Source organism: Corvus cornix, chromosome 2 (genome assembly GCF_000738735.6).
Source record: "Corvus cornix cornix isolate S_Up_H32 chromosome 2, ASM73873v5, whole genome shotgun sequence".
NCBI lineage: Eukaryota > Metazoa > Chordata > Aves > Passeriformes > Corvidae > Corvus > Corvus cornix.
The window spans coordinates 24,458,676-24,478,401 of record NC_046333.1 but is presented as its reverse complement, the minus strand read 5'-3'; the positions used below and the strand labels follow the sequence as shown (position 1 = coordinate 24,478,401).

General features: G+C 37.4%; 1 protein-coding gene across 8 annotated transcripts in view; it reads right to left on the bottom strand.

Annotated features, from left to right (window-relative positions):
• Positions 1-19,726, bottom strand: part of NFX1 (nuclear transcription factor, X-box binding 1) — an 86,992-nt gene that overhangs the window by 33,274 nt on the left and 33,992 nt on the right. For all 8 annotated transcript variants that reach the window (XR_002045332.3, XM_010398615.4, XM_019285637.3 and 5 more), the window contains exons 4-13: positions 16,825-16,902; positions 14,503-14,608; positions 10,962-11,033; positions 9,125-9,264; positions 8,072-8,171; positions 7,716-7,933; positions 6,856-6,953; positions 5,442-5,472; positions 4,208-4,290; positions 3,559-3,667 (exon numbers count right to left, since the gene is read on the bottom strand). Coding sequence is in view for 7 of the 8 variants with exons in the window: in XM_010398615.4 (XP_010396917.2) it covers positions 3,559-3,667; positions 4,208-4,290; positions 5,442-5,472; positions 6,856-6,953; positions 7,716-7,933; positions 8,072-8,171; positions 9,125-9,264; positions 10,962-11,033; positions 14,503-14,608; positions 16,825-16,902 (1,035 nt within the window). In the remaining variant the exon portion in view is untranslated. The remainder of the gene's footprint in view (positions 1-3,558; positions 3,668-4,207; positions 4,291-5,441; positions 5,473-6,855; positions 6,954-7,715; positions 7,934-8,071; positions 8,172-9,124; positions 9,265-10,961; positions 11,034-14,502; positions 14,609-16,824; positions 16,903-19,726) is intronic.

Sequence of the window (19,726 nt, the reverse complement as noted above, 5' to 3'; positions counted from 1 at the left end):
GGGGTCCCTATAATTTACGATCCCATTCTCCAGCTGCTCACACATAGGATACATCAACCTGGTCTCTCAGTTGCTAGCATAAAGACTATGGGCTCTCATGATATGCAGCCAAGCTTCCAGCTGCTGGCACTCAAGAACTCTAACACACTGAACAGAGAATGGGACTACGTGGAAAGATATTAAAACTTAACTATGACAGGATAGACAGTGGACACGAAGTGCACAGATCTCTATCACAAAAGTTGACCAACAGCTTCATTTGTCCAAATGGCGTCTTTTTATTTTTTATCTTCACTCGTTTGTCCATGCATCCACCTTGATTCCTCCCAAATAACCTAACAAAGTATTTTTTTCCCCATTAAAGTCACTTGAACTGGCTGGATGCCCTGCACTCACCAAAGCTGCTCTATCACTCCTTTCCACAGACAGAGGAAAGAAAATATAACGAACAGTTCATGACTTGAGTTAAGGACCAGGAGAGGTCACTCATCAAATATAATCACAGGCAAAACAGACTCAACTTGGGGATACTAACTGAATTTATTTCTAATAAAATCAGGGCAGGATTTTGAGAAGTAAAATAAATCTTAAAAACACCTTTCCCCCACCCTTCCCTCTTTCCCAGGTTCTACCTCCTGCCCACCAGCAGCGCAGGGGTCAGGGAATGGGGCAGTTGATCACACATTGTTCTGGCATTTGATCAGACATTCCTGTTGCTGCTCAGGGAGAAGAGTCCTTCCCTGCTCCAAAGCTGGGTCCTCCCATGGGGAGCTCTCCATTAATTTCTCCAACATGAGTCAGTCCCACATGCAACAGTTCTCCACAAACTGCTCCAGTGTGGGTCACTGTTCCATAGGGTGCTGTCCTTCAGGCAAAGCCTGCTCCAATGCGGTCCCCCCAGAGAGTCACAGGTTCTATCAGGGAACCTGCTCTAGTGCAAGGTCCTCTCTCCACAGGTCTGCAGGTCCCTCCCAGGAGCCTGCTCCAGCACAGGACTCCCACCAGTTCACAGCCTCTTTCAGGCATCCACCTGCTCCAGCATGGGGTTCCTCTGTAGGCTGCAGGTAGATCTCTGTATCCCTGTTGACCTCCATGGGGTGCAGGGGCACAGCTGCTTCACCATGGTCTTCCCCAATAGTTGCTATGCTTCAGTACTTGAGCACCTTCTCCCCCTCCTTTTTCATTGATCTTAAGTGTCTGCATAGTTGCCTCCTCTTCTCTCCGGCTGCAATTATATCTGTTCAATAACCTTTCTTACTGTTTAAATATGTTATCACGTATTTAAGATGTTACTGTCATTCCTTATTGGCTTGGCCTTGGCCAGTGGTGGATTCATCTTGGAACCAGCCGGCATTGACTCTGCTGTATATAGGGGAAGCTTCTAGCAGCTTCTCACAGAAGCCAATCCTGCAGTCCCTTGCTTCCAAAACCTGGATGCAAACCCACTACACCCACTGGTCCCAAGTTCAGCTACATCTGTACCCAAATCTGCTATTTCTGCTATCATTAGTGTGGTTATACCAGCATCACACAACTACCAGAGTTCTGTTGGCCTTGAGAAATTCCGCCCCCTAAAAGATTCCCTGTACCTCCCATCTCCAATTACTTGTGAAGCTCAGACATCTCTCACCCTTATGGGTGAGGAATAGATGTGAAATTTCCTATTCGAAACTTTTTTCAGCTTTTCAATGTTTTTGCTGTGTTCAGAAACTTCTCAAGTCTGGTTATTTTTTATGATCTGTTTCATCAGTTAAATCTCAGGCCAGATCCTACTCATTTGCCCATGTATTTTGAAGTACAGCAGTTAGTAAAAAGAATTGCAATTTTTGTCTAAGGAGACTAAATTACAACAAATTCCAGCAAATAAGAATGCTAGGGAGAACAAAATGTTATGGGTTAGAAGGAAGAAGCAGAAAGCAAAAGTAGAAAAGATTCAGAATGTCCATGGACTTTCTGTGGAAAGGAAGCATGGGAAAGAGTAGGGCTTTATTGTCCCTCACTACAGGTCTTGAAACAACCTATAATACTCTATGCTTCAAAGCTACAAATCTTCCTTAGTCCAACAAGACGAAAGACCAGGCACCAAGGTCTCTGGAAGACCTGAATGTTAGACAGCCACACTAGTTGCTTTATATTGATGAGAAGTTATAGGTGAAGAATATTATAATGAGAAGTCCCTTACTTGCACTAATCAGGATAATGGGGACAGAGTGCAGAAACGTCTGATCCAAAGGGCAGCAATACAGTATCTGAAAACTTTTTTTTTTAAATGCACTGTCTCTAATGCTGACATTTTTTATTTTCCCCAAGAGATGTATTCCTGTCTTGAAGTAGATGGGGTATGCATAAAGAGACCCTGGCACAGAAAGGGACCACACTTATCAGCACTGAGGAAATACACTGGAAAAGTAAAGTACCTGGGAAGCACACAGAGGTGTAGATGCACTCCAGTATTATATCTTGATGTCAGTCCTCACCATTCCTAGCAAAAACAGTAGTGGAGATGAAAGCAGGGGCAAGAAATCCAATCTAATGAGTAGGGAAATGACTTACAGCTGACCATGCCATGGCATTTGATACCATGGCTAATATAAGCCAACTGCAAAGTGCTGGCTAGACAGCTGAATCAGAGTCAAGAATGGCCTTCTGAGTGCTGAGAAGGACTCACATCAACTACAGGGTCAGAATCATATAGAATCCTACAATGCATGCATCTGAAATCTCAACTAGCAGCATCCAGAGAAAGCGAGACATCTTTAAAGACACTGCTTAATTGATTTATCTCTGGACAGATTCAGAATTGGAAACTTCATGGACACAGAGATTTAAGCTAAACTACCATAATAATCTAGTTCCTGAAGTAGGTAGCTGCTTTTTCTGTATTCAGAAAAATTTCAGCAGGGAACATTAACCACTAGATTGTATCACATTCAACAATGGAGGCAATCCTTAGGTCTCCTTTAATCTGAGAGTGAAATACAATCCTCAAAAATATTGCAGCAATGTGGAGAATTTTAATTACCTTAATTATTAAACCCATGGAATTCAGTGAAGAAAAACAACTGCTCAGAAAAATCTCTGCATTCTGACTCAACTAGACCAGAAGTTACTACCAGGACCCCTGAGACATTAAGATGACTATTTTGCTTTGTAAAGAGAAATGTTCGGACAGACAAATATTTATTTTTCTAATGAGAGGTACAGTCAACATGCACATCATACTCATAGGCTATTAAGACAGACTACAATGCTGTTTCAAGTACAGTGAGCTTAAGAGGCTCCAGCACCTTCTCTTTTCCAGGATGTTTCCATGAAAAGTTGGTCTCCATAAAGTGGAGGTCTTTGACTATATCCATGTGCATACAATATAGGAGAGACACATGTACTACTGCAGCTAAGACACTTTGAGCTGTAAACAGTATCCTTACAATCTACACCACCTTGTCTTTCTCCTTTTCACCAATGTGAAATAGATCACATTAACTGGTCAGAGTCAGACAGAGATATAAATGTATTTCTATAATAAATAACAATTAAGTACTTTTGCACATAACTCACTTGTTTGCCAGCATGTTTGACAACTGCCCCGATGGCAGGGTTCTTCACATCTATGAAGCCCACAGTTGAGTTTACGACCACAAACCAAAGAACACTTATGTTCTGTGTCCTAAGAGAAGGCAAAAAAAGAAAAAGCAGAATTGAACTATAAACGCTATTGGTTATTTTTTTCTCTTTGAGGTCACAATCTACTTCTAATAATAGACTGACAAAACTGTATAGTGCAAACAACAGCTTAGGCCAGATCTATACAGTTTTTCCATCACTGTATGGATACACAATTTTTAAAGCAGATTCTGTTAAGACTTCTGTTACAGACACAGCTACATAGTTTATGCTTCTTCTGTTAAGTAATATGCTTTCCCTCTCCATTCTCCCTGGAATCACTGCATTGACAAAAAGCACCTTTACACTGATTGAACTGCATTTAGGCTGAAACGCAGTTTTACATTTATAATGACAACTACAAAACAAAACTTGCAAAATAAATGCACACACACAAACTTTTTGAGCATGACCAATACTGCAAATAGAGAATGAAGATGCACAAAAATGGAAAGATACAAAAGAAAAAAAGACCGTTAACATCACAACCAAAATCAAACACACATCACATCAAACAATTTTAAAAAACCACATGTACACTTACCACACAGCAAACTTCATTACACTTGTGTCGTCCACATGATCTTTTCTTGTTGCACCGCTTGTCACACATGAATGTAATAGCAGCTATTAAAAACATAAAAAAAAAAGCGTCCCAAAAGTCCTAACTTTTAGGTCTTTGCTTATGCTCAGAACAAAAGCTGCAATCACAGTATTACGCTAAGGCTGTTGCAGGGCATGGTCTAGGAGAGACTAACACAGGGTAAGCCAGCAAGCAAACTTAAATTACTTGTTTGCCCTCACTAATTCCCCATGTGGGCACTTGCCTTTCTTTAAAGAAACCCTTGTTCAAAAGGATTTTGGAAAGCAGAATACATGAAGCAAGTTTATTTTCACACAATAGAACAAAGAAAACAGGATATTCTGATACACTGGAGTACCACAAACATCCAATTTAAGACTGCTTGAACTGGTGGGGCAGTAAAAGTCAGCTAAAAACAACTATTGCTGTATGCTCATAAAACTACTGCTAACAAAGAACATCCTTATTACCATACACAGCTAACAAAAGGAATCACTTCTGGACTCCATTAAGAGCAAAGTCTTCATAGACAAAAGCTCAAATTAGGAAATATGCATATTACTTCCTTATATATCTTGTAAATAAACACCTCAGTATGATAGGGGTCAATCAAGTAAAGGTTTCACTGAGGGGAATTTTGAGATGTTACATCCAGAATACCAAGAAGCATCAAACGGGAACTCTGCCAAGGTCAGATGCAATGACCAGCTGCAAAGATCAGCACCATACAATGTGAAGCAGAATCAAAGCTTGTATTTCCCCAGAAACACAGGCAAGAGCAGATTAAAACCATTACACTGAATCTGAGCTGTGCAAGTTGACCAAAGTTATATAGGATGATGGGGGGAGCAGGAGGGGGAGGACAACCTTTTGAATATGGCAGGTGGCATAAGAAACTGTTCAAAATAAAACAGACATTGTCTGAAATCTTTCAGATCAAATATGAAGAAGTCTTTCCTTACACAGAAGATGAATGAAAACTAAAGATGTTTATTTCAAACCTTTTCCCAAACATAGCAGCATGACCAGCACCATGAATGAGCAGCAGAAATAACCAATTTGGCATGGAAGTATGGATAAAAGATGCAGTACAGATCAGCTGTTTGCCAACTTTGTCAATCAAACCCCAAATTACTACGAGCTGTGTATAGTTTTAAAAACAGTTTTACATTATATATGTATCATAACCTTGTACCTTTATTTCTGAGAAGAGCACATGGGATTTCCTAGGAAGCAAACAGGGAGCCATTAGATTAAAATAGATGAAACAACTGAAACATACTTATCTAGAAAACACTTGGTCACATGAAAGAAGCATACTCAGTTTCCATGTGTATAACACATCTGTATTCAAAAGTGAAATAAAAACTGGAAAAAAATATCCTCAAATCTTTTAACACAACCTTTGTTCCTCAAAGATTCAATAAAAATTTTTTAAAAATGTAGTTTTGTATTCTCCACTGTAAACTGTCACTGTAAACGGAGAGAATCAGGCTTGTCCCAAGAAACCAGAAATTTGCATAATGGAAACCAATAGAGCTTTCCCAGAGGATACTGACAAGAGTGCATAAATTTGCGCTTTGACCAACTGTCAAAATTGCAAGTCTGACAGAAGAATGGAAGAAAAGAATAAAGAAGAAGCCAAATGTTATGCTATACAAAGTTATACCTAAAGACCTCAATATGAAAATAAAATGTGATGGATGAAAATAATATTATTGACATTTTAACCCTTCACCACACCTTTATATTCTAAGCTGACATTTCTGACTATCACATTTTTCATGACTGATTTAAGTTATCGGTGTAGTTCACTCTTTTTTAAGAAGCATCTTTCAGGTGTGTGAGAAACTTCATGAACTAAACCCAAAACCTCACTACTTTATTTCAGGACTCAAAATGCAATGTAAAGCCTTCTACCCCATAACTACTTTCAGCAAACTTGTAGGAGAAAACTGTTCCAACTTCTAGTAAACTCTCAGTCATTTCTATGCACCTACAGACTCATACACTCAGAAGCCATCTCTACTTGCAGATGATATATAACAGGTCAGAAAAATATAACTGTGATAGTAGCCAAAAATTTCAAAGCTATGATTACAGAAAGTAGCATAGTTCAAAAATATAATAATTACTAAATAACAATAGCTGATATAATATAAAAATATAATAATTACTAAATAACAAAACATTATATAAATGTACAAAGAATGGAAATCAGTAACAACATAGTCTCTATGAAAACTTCTACAGGAGTCTACAAGCTATTGCTATGAAGTTTTCATTAGGCTGCCTTTCTTCTCTCAGTTTACTCTTGGCAAACTACCATTCCTTGTGCTATATAAATACTCCAGAGTAATACAGGATTTTGCAGACCATTTACACTAATAGAACTCAGTGCAAGCTCTGCCATAGTACTTTTAAAATTGCTTTCATAGTAAATAGCATGTTACCACTTCACAGTATAATCTAGTTACCATCAATCAGTTAGTATACAATGTGGCTCTTGCAACTGAGGAGCACAGCACTTCTTATGCTTCTTCAGCTCCTTTTTCTCCACAGCTTTAAAAAGCAGTAAGGATTACCTGTTTCCATGGTTACACACTCACCTTTTTTTTGAAGCCACACCTACAATAAATGTTTGATGTGTGAGAACATGGTCTACAGTCTCCTTCATGGCAAAGGCTTTCACATGTATGAATGAACTCTAGCAAAATGAAAATACAAATATTAAGAATAAAAAAAGTCTATGACCTGGAACTTCATATTTATCAGGAACATCACTGGTCAAAGATACTAAGCTTATGTGCAGTTTTATTTCCCGATTTTTATTCCTCATTTCATTATTATGAACAAACAGCCAGACTGCACAACCTGCAGTGGTTTTTACACTCATTTTGGTTAAAACTCAAAATAGCTAATAAAATATTTATTTCTTGAAATTAAACATTTAAAGACCATGGTTTTTTGTTTTGTTTTTAAAACTATTGATATTGAAGGGTTAATCTAAGAACAAGGACTGTGCCTGTGTACTTTTAACAAAAGGAACAGGGTGGGCAGGATCTGCTTACCGAGCAGGGACAGAAGGAAGATAAAGGGACTTTGGAGGCAGGGGGGAGGGGGGGGGAGGGTAGTACATTTGGCTTAGGAATGCAACCACAGCCAAAATAAGACCATAAAAAGCCTGAGCCAGGAGGAGGGTTTTATGGTAATGAGCAATTATAATATGTACGAGATTTCTGCAAATTGTGATGCAGATGTATGTAATTAAGGTATGTAAGAAACGCACTTGCAGAGAATCAGAATGCACGCTAGGTGGAGCTATCCCCCCGCATCTGGCGCCGCAATAAAGACTGCCTGCTTCTCAATGCTACGTTGATGTAAAGGAGTTCTATTCACCTGACTTCCGGTGAATTTCAGTGACACTATGAGATACTTCAAATACTCTGATACAGAAATTTCTAATTACCATAGCTACCACAGGAAAGAGGTTTGCCACATGTTTTTCCGCATGATGGGATAGGATCTGTGCAAATTTTACGTTCAACACATCCTAGTTCGAGTAACTTGCTGAGAGGAGTCTGACCACAGGGACAACGATATACAACTTGTGGAAGTCGTGGACAGAGCTGGCAAGGCTGAGGATGGCATACTTGCTTACAGTTGTGCCTCCCACAATTTAATTTTCTGGAAAAAAATGTAGAAGAAACAAAAGAGAAAACAAGAAAAAAATTAAAAGGGGAATTATCCCAAGAGTACTACAATAAATCATTGTGAATAGAACGACCTTTTTCTTTTTAAAAGCGTAAGTTATAGTGACCTTACTTGCCACATATATTCTGACATGAGAAACTCCCAAAACCGTCAGAGAATTCTTCCTTTGATCCACACAATACTTCTTTAAAGTTGCTTCCACAGTAACACACTGAAAGAAAGCAATATCCCATAGAAAACAACACAAGAGAGTATCAGTGACAAAACACCTCCAGCAAATATAAAAAGATAAAAAGTGAAAAGTTTTAAAGTCAATTTTTAGAAGAATAAAGAAGTTGCTCCTCTTTAGATTTACTTTATCAATGAAGGGTTTTTGTCCTACGTAAGTTGGAATTCCAGCATTTCTTTTGATAAAGCAGTACTATGTGCACAAAAAGTTTATTTATTAAAGCAGTATATATAAGTTAATTATTACCTTAAAAGTTGAGAAAATTAACTTGCCGTTTTCTGTATAAACTGTTCTATAAAATTATTTATATACTGGCATACATAGTTAATTTAATTTCCATTCAAGATCAAATTTAGAAAATTTTAACAGAAATCAAGAGAAGCTTGCTGTAATGTGTTTTCCTACACCTTTTTCTATTCTTCTTCCATGTACTGTCTAATTAATTCTTATAATTATAGTAGGATCAGTGTAGTATACTATGATCAGTAGGATCAGAGGACAATTCAGGTAAGAAAGGATTAGTTAGTCCAAGCCCTTACCTAAAAGCAATGAGATCAGACCACATTACTCAGTGTTTTATTCAGTTGGGTCTTGAAAACCCCCAAGAAAAGATGTTTTCCTTACAGCTAGTTACAAGGAATTTAAGCCCACTGTCTTTCATCCTTCACATATGCACAGCCTATCTCTGCCTTCTTAAACTACCTATTAGCTACTGAAATGCCACTACTCAGCCTTCTCAAGCTAATGAAGTCCAGTATCACCAGCCTGTCCTAATAAGGCACATGCTCCAACAGCCTAATCATCATGGCAGGATTCCAACGATAGATTTTGGTTGTGTTAAGTAAAAACTGGCACTTGCCTCTTGGTACTGGTTTTTTTCACCCTCTTGTTTTAATTGTATAGCGTGGATACCCGTAAAGCATTTCAGTACTTACCTTGTTGTACTGTTAACTGGCAAGGTGAACATTTTCCTGCATGGCACACTTGAGTACAGCTGTGCTTTCCACAGTTTAAAGTATTTCCACATACATTAGAACAATGAATTTTTGTTGATTGGCCACAGCGAACTGAATGACTGCAGAGAAATGACACCATAGCCTGTCAGCTACCTTGACATCTACACAGTATTTAATAAAAAGGGAAATACATTTTCAGTAAAATGCCAAAGTCTTCAAAAGGCACCATAATTTATTAATGAAAGTCTTCAGGAAATAACACTAGTTTTTCCCTTGCTTCCCCTCTTCCACCTCACTAAAGTAAAACACCTATCACAGCAGTTAGTCTACAGAATTTTTCCTGGGGTGAAAATAGGGGAAAACAACCCAAGGTGACACTAAAACTTGGAACCTGATGTATAAACTCATGTATGCATTGTCAGAGAAGCAGATATTTCTAATCCAGACATCTTTCTGAAGACTTAAACAACCCTAAATCCATTGAGCACAATGAAGATAGGGATATGGGCCTTAACAGTGGGTCAGTAGTCTATGAAAATAACTGAGTTTTTAATTAAATTGTCAAAAAATGGGACAAAATCAATTCTCCTATTTTTTCAACTCTGGATGGCTCATACAATGGCTGTAAAAGGTCTATTTGAAATAGTAATTTTAAAACATCCTAACATCAGTGATGCCATGCCATATACCCTGGATGCTTATACAGTACATATGAAATAATGCTATTTTGAAGCAAGTTTTAAGTATCAAGTGTAGTATCACAAAAACCAGTAATCTGGTGAAGTAGGTAACATCTGGAAAAAATAACAAAACGAAGTTTTGCATCTATTAAACTTTTAAATGAAAGAAGGAGTCAGAAAAACAACAACAAAACAAACAAAACCCAAACAAAAAAACAACCCCCCAAAACAATAAAGAGGTGATATTACTACGGAAGATATAATTCAGTAATATACAACCAATCCGTTTTTCTGCTGAAGACAAAGTGCTTTTACCTACAAATACTGCCACAGAAATTGCAGTACCTTCTTCTGAAAAATTGTGTACTACTACATTCAAACTGACAAATAATTGTGAAAGTCTGAAAAATCTTTTTTCCAGAGCAAGAATGCTAACACTGAAATTGGTTTATGTTTGTTTTGGTTCTGTAAACAAGCTTAGGCAAACAATTTATTACACAGAATCAGTTCTAGGTAAATAGAAAAAGGGATTCTAAAGATTCAGGCCAACTGATTATAAGAGATCACACATAGTATAGGTAGTACCCCATATTGCTATTGGCAATGACACTATATGCACCAAACATGCAAGGAAGAGACAGCCTTCAAGTCTGGAATACACTACAGACTTCTCTGTACAGTTTCTGAGAAAAGCATGTGTTATTTTTGAAATTATTTCTGGAATTAAGTAATTCAAGACCTCATTCTACTCAGACAGAAAAGATGTGAACCTTTTTCTAGTACTTTTTCTGAGTCTTCTAGCAAATAAAATGAATAAATAGTAGTACAGGATTTAAAAATCGAACCAGTTCACAGACTGCTCAGACAATTCAGCTACATGTATCATAAACTGACAAGTCTTTGTTTGTTATTTTGACTTTCTTTCTTGATAAATTGAAAGTAACTGCATTTTTTCAAAATATAGAATTCTCCAAATTATTTTAACCACAAATAAAAGTTAATGCTCAGATTGAACTTTGTTCAGCATATTTTGAATAAACTGCAAGAAAGAAAAAAATTAATATATAAAATTTTAAACTGTTCTTTTGTTTGTTTATAATAACTAAAATTTGTTTGCATAGTGGAAGCACTCTCACCTTGTTTGTCCACATTCACAAGTTTTTGTCACAAAGGCTGGGCACGAAGGGCAAGGTCCTGGGTGGCACAGACTTAAAAGTAAGTCAAAAAAGCAAAGTTAAATTTAGCTTTATTACACTCCCAGAGACACAATCCAGCATAACCCAACCCTAAGTGCATTATCAGAACATTATACAGGACTCCTACACTCACTCCTGCAGGGTATGAAAGCAGTCTTAACACAAGAAAAAATTATTTGACTATGACAGTTGTATCAGTCTCAAAGATCACTAATGTTGAAGGAAAAACTGTACTCCTGCTGCTGTCAAATTAACTGTACTATTAACAAATCAACTATGCTACTGACACATTTGATATTTTGCATTTCACCATTTCACCAGCAAACATGCATCAACTCAACTGTGCTCATCATTGATAATAACCAAAACAATCATCTTATGTCCAAACTATTAATGTGTTTATTTCCTTGGTGATCTTAAACACATTAAAGATAAAACCTTCTCTGTTAATTTCTTCCTTTGAGCTGGTGGTTTTATCTTTGAACTCAGCACTTCTAGTGCCACCAGTAAGAGGTGTTGCTCCTCTTCCTGTAAGGTAACACATGGGAGACACAGCAAGTCTGCCTCCATTTTTTTCCTTACCATCAAGAGAAGTTTCCTGTGAGTGTCATCAATTCCAGTCCATTACATGATTACCAGATCTTACCTCCTACTTCAAGAAACACGAGATATTCCCTATCTGCATGTAAGACCTTAGTTGGGTACAGACAAGCCCAGGTTTGTGAAATTATACTTAACTATTTTGTCTGCACTCTTGCTCAGCCAGCTCCCAGTTCCTTTCATTTGTAAAAACAGCAGCTCTCATTTGGAGCAATTATTATTGGCCAGGACTGACCAGCATAGACATCCTAGCCAAAGAAAAAGAAAAAACCCAGAAACACCAGAAAAGCCCATAAACACAGACTACCCAGTTACATGGTAACTACTAAATTCCTCAAGGACAGTAACTACAAGTACTGATTAGTACACCAGTTACAACAGTCATACGCTATATAGTTGAGTCATGCCTCAGTTCGTCAACAGTGGTCTGTCTTCCTTTCTTCCTCTACTGCTCCTCCCAGCTGACAATAAGGCCTAATCTATCACTCAACCTATGCCAGCTCTAACAGTAAAGCCAAGCAATTGCACAATAAATGAATTCAAAACAATGAAAAACCCCCCATCACATAAAGCAAATCCAAAAAACAAATTACCAAAACCACTACAACCCTCCATCTTTTGATAGGTCAGTTTTATGACACAGTGAAGAGCTGGAAAAGCACCAGAGCAGGCACAAAGAAATGGAGGGAAAAAAGCAGAACTGGATGTGTACACAGGAAAGCAGGAAGAAAGCAAAACTACGGAATTAATTAAAACTGTATTGTGGAACTTCAGACAATGAGAATTAACATGCTTTCTGCAACATACAAGATAACCAATCTTACAAGAAAACCTCTTGTAAAAGGACTGCACTATATATTTCACTATCTTGACTTTAATTCTCACGGATCCATGCAGGATTCTAAAGGCTGGATGCCAACTTCTAAACCTAGCAATCAGATTAAAGTAGATATAAATTCAAAATACTATGATCTAGGTCATAATTTGGAAAAGTGAGAAGGCCCACCATCTTCAGATGTTTTGTCATGTTAAGTTTTTTACCTGGTCTATTATTTCGCTCAACACTCTCATATTCAAGCAATGTTAAGGTTTCTTCCATAACCCCATTCCTGGCACACTTTCTGATGATACTGTATCACACAACAGCAATTTATACTGATCACAAATATTTTAAAGTTGTAAATAACGGTAATAGTAGACTAGAGTCTTATAGCAAGATGCCTTTTGTTAGACCAGCATCACACAATTAATTTTCAGACTTCTCAAAGTTTTGACAATGTGTGTTTCTGAGACAGTTTTCTGACCTCTTGTTAATATGAACAGAAAAATTGTAGTAATGCAAAAACTAATGCTTTGAAATCAAACTTCTGACTTTAGAACTAAGTATTCTCTACGCATCCCTATCTATACACGTGCTAAAATCTCTGGTACAATTTAGTTTAGGCAGAAGCTACAGTATGGCTACAGTTCTAGGATATACTTGATCCATACTGAAATTCAAATTTCATTCAGCACAGAGACACACACAGAAGTTTGCAGTCAGGAAGTTCTCAAAGTGGTTAAGAAGTCTGCTTATTTCTGATTGGGCAAAAAATATGTCCATGAACATATGCCTCCCAAGATGAAGGCCTGCAGCTGGTCTCCAAGAGAATCAGAGTTCTGTTCAGGGTATCAGCTACATCAAGTATAGTCTGAAAAGTTGATCTGATCTAGCATCATTCTATAAATTAAGAAAACACCTATGACACTTATATGAAATATAATACAAATCTTTGTGCATAAATACATAATACATAAATATAAATCAGATCTAGTATAGAAAAGAAATCTAATACAACATTTTCATGTATGGGAAAGAAGTATTAAAGAATTATTCTGACATTCAGTAAAATGTTACAATATATTTGAAATTATTAAATAAAAAGTTCAGAGTAAAGTTCTAGTAAAGTTCCGAGCTTTAGCAAATCTTGGAATAAGTGCCAGATGACAATATATTTGTTGGAATGACTGAAGTTTTTGACTGTGTACCAAGAACAGAAACAACTGCTTCTATTAAAAATTTCCAAAACCAGAAACATGAACAGATATTAAGGACCAACTTCTATACATGGAAACTGAAGCTATGTAACAAAATATAAGTTACGTTTCTGACTAGCAAGCATATTTATACATTGAAAAAGATGATATAATGGTGTTAATCTTAGCAATGCTACTACACTACTAAAAAAAATCTAATGTAAAACATCCAAAATTGGAAACAGAGGTGCTCTCCTTTGCCTCTCTTCACTGAATTATACCAATAAATGTTAGCAAAACAAATCTGAATTATATATACTGATTAAAATCTCCATGAGGGATTCTGGATAAACTATCTGATGGTCTCAACAAATAAAGAAATGCAAATACCCTTTTACCCTCAATAGTTTACAAGCGAAAAAAAAGAAAAAGAAACAAAGGAAAGAAGTCGTCTTTCAGTTTAACCAAGTACCACTGATCTCAAATTAAGATACTCACACATTATTACATGAATAGCAGCACCTAAAACATCTGGTGGACCATTGAACTTGTTCAGAGTTACTTTCAGACACTATTATTTCTCTACTTCAGTGAAAATTCTTGAAACCCAGTCAGACAGCTGGTTCAGTTCCTAAAATATGACAGAAATATTGCTACAACTCCTGCAGACCTCCTGTTCATGCTCTCATATGAACTCACTTTACACATACAAACACAAATAGCCTCCATTTCCTTCAACTCAACTATAAACCTCTATAGGTTCTAAATCTCTAAGCATATCCTGGAGTCAAAAAAATAAGCAAATACAGTCTTTAGAAATTTTCTCTAAATCGTTTCAATGCTTATATGATAGACATTTACTTACATGTTACAAAGATGCGGGCAGTCCAAACACTGCCTCTTCTTTCCACAAAGTTCCCCACAGCTATGTGGGATTTCATTTCTGTTCCATTCAGGATTATGCACCTTACCTAAACCACGTCAAAGACAAAAAGATATTTATTGAGTACCTGACTGCATTTGTGAAAAATATCATACCAAAGAGAAAAAGTGGTATTTTAAATACTGGCAAGTAGTCTTCTTTGACAAAAAAAGTTACACAAATGTTTACATTTTTCTGTACTGATATATACTCAACTTCTTTAAAAGAATGTACCATTGGAAGACCAAGCTCCAGAAGAGTCTTTCCTTCTGTACTCTCAATCAGCAGACATGCAGGTAGCTGATACTTTACATTAAATTAAACTGATAAAATACATGAAAACTAAAAGCCCCCTATAGTTGGTCAGGCTGCACAGTACCTAAGAAAACTGAAGGGTGAAACTCCCTTGCTGTCTCAACGCAGCAGAGAGAAAAAAAAAGGAGAAAGTAAAAAGATACGACTTCCAGAAAGTAAGATCTACCTGGTATGGTAATGGGGAATAGGGAATTAAATGAGTGGGCAAATTATGAAAGTCACTTCTATAAAAAGAAGCAGACTCTACACTAATCTAAATATTAAAAGTTGATGAACTTTCATGAATGAAGCAGAAGTCTTAAACAAGAGGTATGTTAGCTTCAAGTATTCTGTATTTCAGATAAGTACTAAACCATATTCTAACTAATCTGAGATGCTACCATCAAATCTCACAGCTCTAAGTGCATGAGATGATCATCAGGGTTAAGGTTAGCTGCCATCATTAACACTCTCTTGGCAAGCGAGGAATTAAATTAACAGTCAAGCAACTGAGCCAGTGTTACAAATTTGAGTTGTGACAATCAAAAGCAGCAAGAAAATACATTTTTGGTGACATAATTACATAATTTTAACTCCTCAATATACCTATGTATATTCTACAAGTATTAAGTTAGGAAAATATGAATAAATGCTACAGATCGCATTTATTCACCTGAGTTTCAATTAAACTAATTGAATACCCAGGAAAGTCCCAAAAATCAGAAGCTTCAGAAGAAAAATAAGCTCAGAATTTCCTCATGAAAGTGTGAAAAAAAAATCACACTTAACCAAATTCAGTACATAATTAGCACCTTGCATCAAATATAAGATAGCTTTGCATAAGCAACTGATGATGTCCAAATTAAGTATCATTAATGTAAAATTATCTACAGAAGATTAAACTCTTATGTTACTCCATGGTGCTCCGCAAGTAATAATTCCGCAGACAATTTAAGGTTCTTACCATAGATCTCCTAAACCATGAAACGGTCTTTAGGCTCAGGAGAATTTCTTTCTGTTTAACAGAGAGATGTCTTGTCTTAAAAAGTCTAATTTTCATTTGGTCTAATTTACATTCATGGTCAGTTCATTCTAACGGAATTATTATCCCTGTACTCATAAGATTTCACAACTGTCATACAAAAACTCTGCCTTAACTGCATTGCACTGTTTCTAACTGATTCACTGACACATTTAGGTAAAATGATAAAACTCTCCTATTTTAGCAAATCTATCTCTTTTATGGCAAGTTTACTGACAAAGTTTCTGTCTCAACTTCAGAACATTCTATTTTCTAGAAAATGAGGTGAAAGTTTCCAGTGACTCTGATTTAAACAATACAGATTACAGAAGTGTAGATTCCAAACAAAACTTATTGACACCTATGCAATTAAGTAAAATAATTAATATCTCCTTTTTGTTTTATATTTATGGCTTGGTGAATGCTGTACTCATGCCATTTACCTTTTTTATTAAACACTTATCTACATAGAAGTCTGAAAAGCCTGAATATTATTTCCTATTTAAGCTCTATGTGTCCCTGAACAACATAAATCACAAAATTGCTGTATCAATTTAAAGGTTTAGGCAGCTGTATCCTTAAGTTGTATATTACTTTGGTGTATCTTGCCACAAAGAAAAGACATAACACATGCAGGTTATTCCATTCCTTCTACAGAAAGAAAGCTTTCAAGATACCAGCCAAAATCTATCATTATTTCATAAAAGTCACTATTTTTACATAATGATATGAAAATATTACCATGTGGGACTTAGTATTTCTTTCTTTTTATTTTTCAAGTGGCATATGTGTGATTCTCTGTGCAGCCACCTTCCAGTGTCAATAGAATTTTAAAAAAATGGAGTTCCAGGTATGTAAGCAAACAAGCACCAATATTGAAATTCATATTAACAAAATAGAATCATAGTGACAAAACTGTTTTTCTTTGCAAAAGCAAGTGAGAAACTCACCACAGAAACAAGTGTAAGTTTTAGGAACTTGCACAGAAGCATTCTGACAAGCTGGACATCTCCAACCGCTATTGCCATCTGTAGATAAAAAAAATATTAAAAAGACTTGAAATAAATAAAAGACCTAATCTGCAAGCCTAGAATAAATTCTTCTGCTCTGTTTCTTACCACAGCTGCAAATAAATTAAGTTTTCTACTTACTCAGAGGCAGTGAAAAAACAGGTTAATAAAAATACATTTTATACAGTATCAACATCAACACAGCCATGGTATTTCATTTGAAAAGGCTCCAACTTTTTATTGAAGCAAAGCCAAATGTTAAAATTCCAATTTTCTATTATCATATGCCCTGTTATAAGACATACAGCTAGAGTATAGACAGTCTGCACCATATCTAAACTGAGAAAAAAGTGTTAAGAGAGGGAAATTGGTGAGGAAAACATAATTACCTCACACAAAAGCACCACCTGTACTTTCCTTTTCACTATCCTCTCCTGAGTTTATGTGTTTTGTAGAAGACCAATTTAGTGTTGCCTCACATCCAGAATAAACCAGTGTTATATAAACCAGAATAATCTAATTTATTTATTTAAAGTTGATAATACCTAGATATCAGGACATTATTCTTCAAGTTGTTATTTTATTATATAGTAGTTCTCTTGTTTCTGTGTTTCAGGAGGGTCCTGGTTAGCAGTAAAGGAAGAACAGTAAAGTGTAAGAAAAGTGACATTAATGAACATTTTTCCCCAATTCAGTACACATCTTGCTATTAAGAGTATGAGTCTGAGAGCACTACTGAACACAAAAGGGGTCATAGAGAAGAGATATATATTTTTATATTGATATATAGATATTAAAAAAAAAAACCTGATTAACACTTTCTCTCAATCAATTCAGTGCTGGTAAATTAATAAAACTGTGATTTTAGAACTATTCTTCACTATTAAGAAATCTGACCAAGATTCATGATAATTTCATGTTATGAAAGCAGAAGGGATTGCAAACAGGAAACTATACCTATGACAAGACAATTGCAGTGCAATGACAGGCACACCTCAGTTCACCTTCAATTGGGTTGAACACTTCTTATGTTAACCATCATAATGCACAATTAAAATTATTTTCACAAACTGAAATGACCCAAATTACAGACTGTCTTGACAGTTTAGAAATGCAAACCTAATGCATGTCTATTCTTTTCAGTATTTAATGCCTATTCATACCCCTGTGTTGGTTTAACAGCCTGGTTTTTGGTGGGGGCAGAAGCTGCTTGAAGCTTCTACTATGTCCAGCACAGAGCCAATTGCTGAAGGCTCTGACAATGGGCAAGTTGCTAGCCCAATTAGAGAAGTTGGCAACGGCTCTCTGACGACATATTTAAGAAAGAAAAAAACCCCCAAAAACGCAGGAAGCTCTTCTTCTTCCTCCCCTCCAAAGGGTGGAGAAGCGGCTGCCGGGGCCCTTCCCGGTACGGCGGTTGGGGCCGCGTCACCGGGGGGTCATCCCGGCAACACGAGCAGCCATGCAGCCAAGACCATGTGGCCAGGATCAGTGCCAGGAGCACCCATGTGGCCAGGGGCGGGGTCGCGGCCAAAACTGCACGGCCAGGGCGGCACGGCCGCTGCCATCTCAGCATAGCTTGCAATGAACTTTACTTGCTTAGCCACTTGTAACCAGCCATGCTGTGGACAGAAGAGCAGGGGCAGCAGCAACTTTTCATTTTTTGGTGCCCCCCACGAGGAGAGGTGCTGAGTGGAGCTGGTGGCCAGCATGGCCCGCGTGGTGCCGGCGGGGACCATGTGGCCAGCAGCAAGGGGCATGGCAAGCAGTTCCCCGATACGAAGCCCAGACAGGATCAACCTTTCAGCGTTGTAGAACTCTGTAAAAACTTTTCAATTGACAGAACTTGAGAATGGACGCCAATTCTCTCCCGAGTCAGAGAAAAGGCAAAGGTGAGGAGAACAACATGGGGACACTAAGGTCAGTGCAAAAGAAGGAGGGAGAAGTGCTTCAGGCGTTGGAACTGAGATTCTTCTGCAAGCCGTGGTGAGGACTATGATACAACAAATTGCTTCCCTGTAATTCATGAAGTGCATGGGGGGATGCAGAGATCCACTTGCAGCCCATGAGGAACAGTGCCCGCGCTGGAGCACGTGGATGCTGAAAAGCTGTAATCTAGTGAGGAACTCGAAGAGAGAGAGAAGACCCTTTCTTCCAGAGACAGAGAGAGCCCTTGCTTCCGAACTAGAACAGCTTCTCCTTAAAAGACTAAACCCCATGAACTAAAACGACTCATGATGTTCAGTTTTGGGACGGCTGCACCATTCAATGGAGGGACTCATGTTACAGCAGGTCGGGCAGGGCTGCTATTCCTGAAAATTAAGACCATGCTAGAAAATTTGCAGAGAACTGTCTCCCGTGGGAAGGATCCCATGGCACAGCAGAAGAAAGAAACTCTTTTCCCTAAGCATACTGAGGACAGATTTCTAGGAAGTGAACAACTGACCAAAAACCTCAAGTTTTGTCTCCTTGCGCAGTCAGAGGGAAAGAGGGAGGGGCTGGGAAGAAAGTAAGTGTTCTAAAGGTTTATTTTAGCTCTCATTACCTTTTTTACTTTTAATTTGGTTAATAATAAATCTTCTTTATACTGTTTAAGTTGTGAACCAGTTTTGCCTTAGAGTGTTTTTCCCCTAATCCTTACCTCAGCCATGAGGCCTTCATTTTTTCCCCTCCCCTGCTTAGCTATAGCAGAGGAAAATGAGTGAATAGCTTTTCATGGGTGCCTGGCTTCTAGTCAGTGTCAAACCCCAACAAGCCCTCTTTATCCCAGCTCATATTACTGTGCCACCAAGACTGCTGCAGAGATCTCTACTATTATGGGCTGAGCAGCTGTAGGACAGTG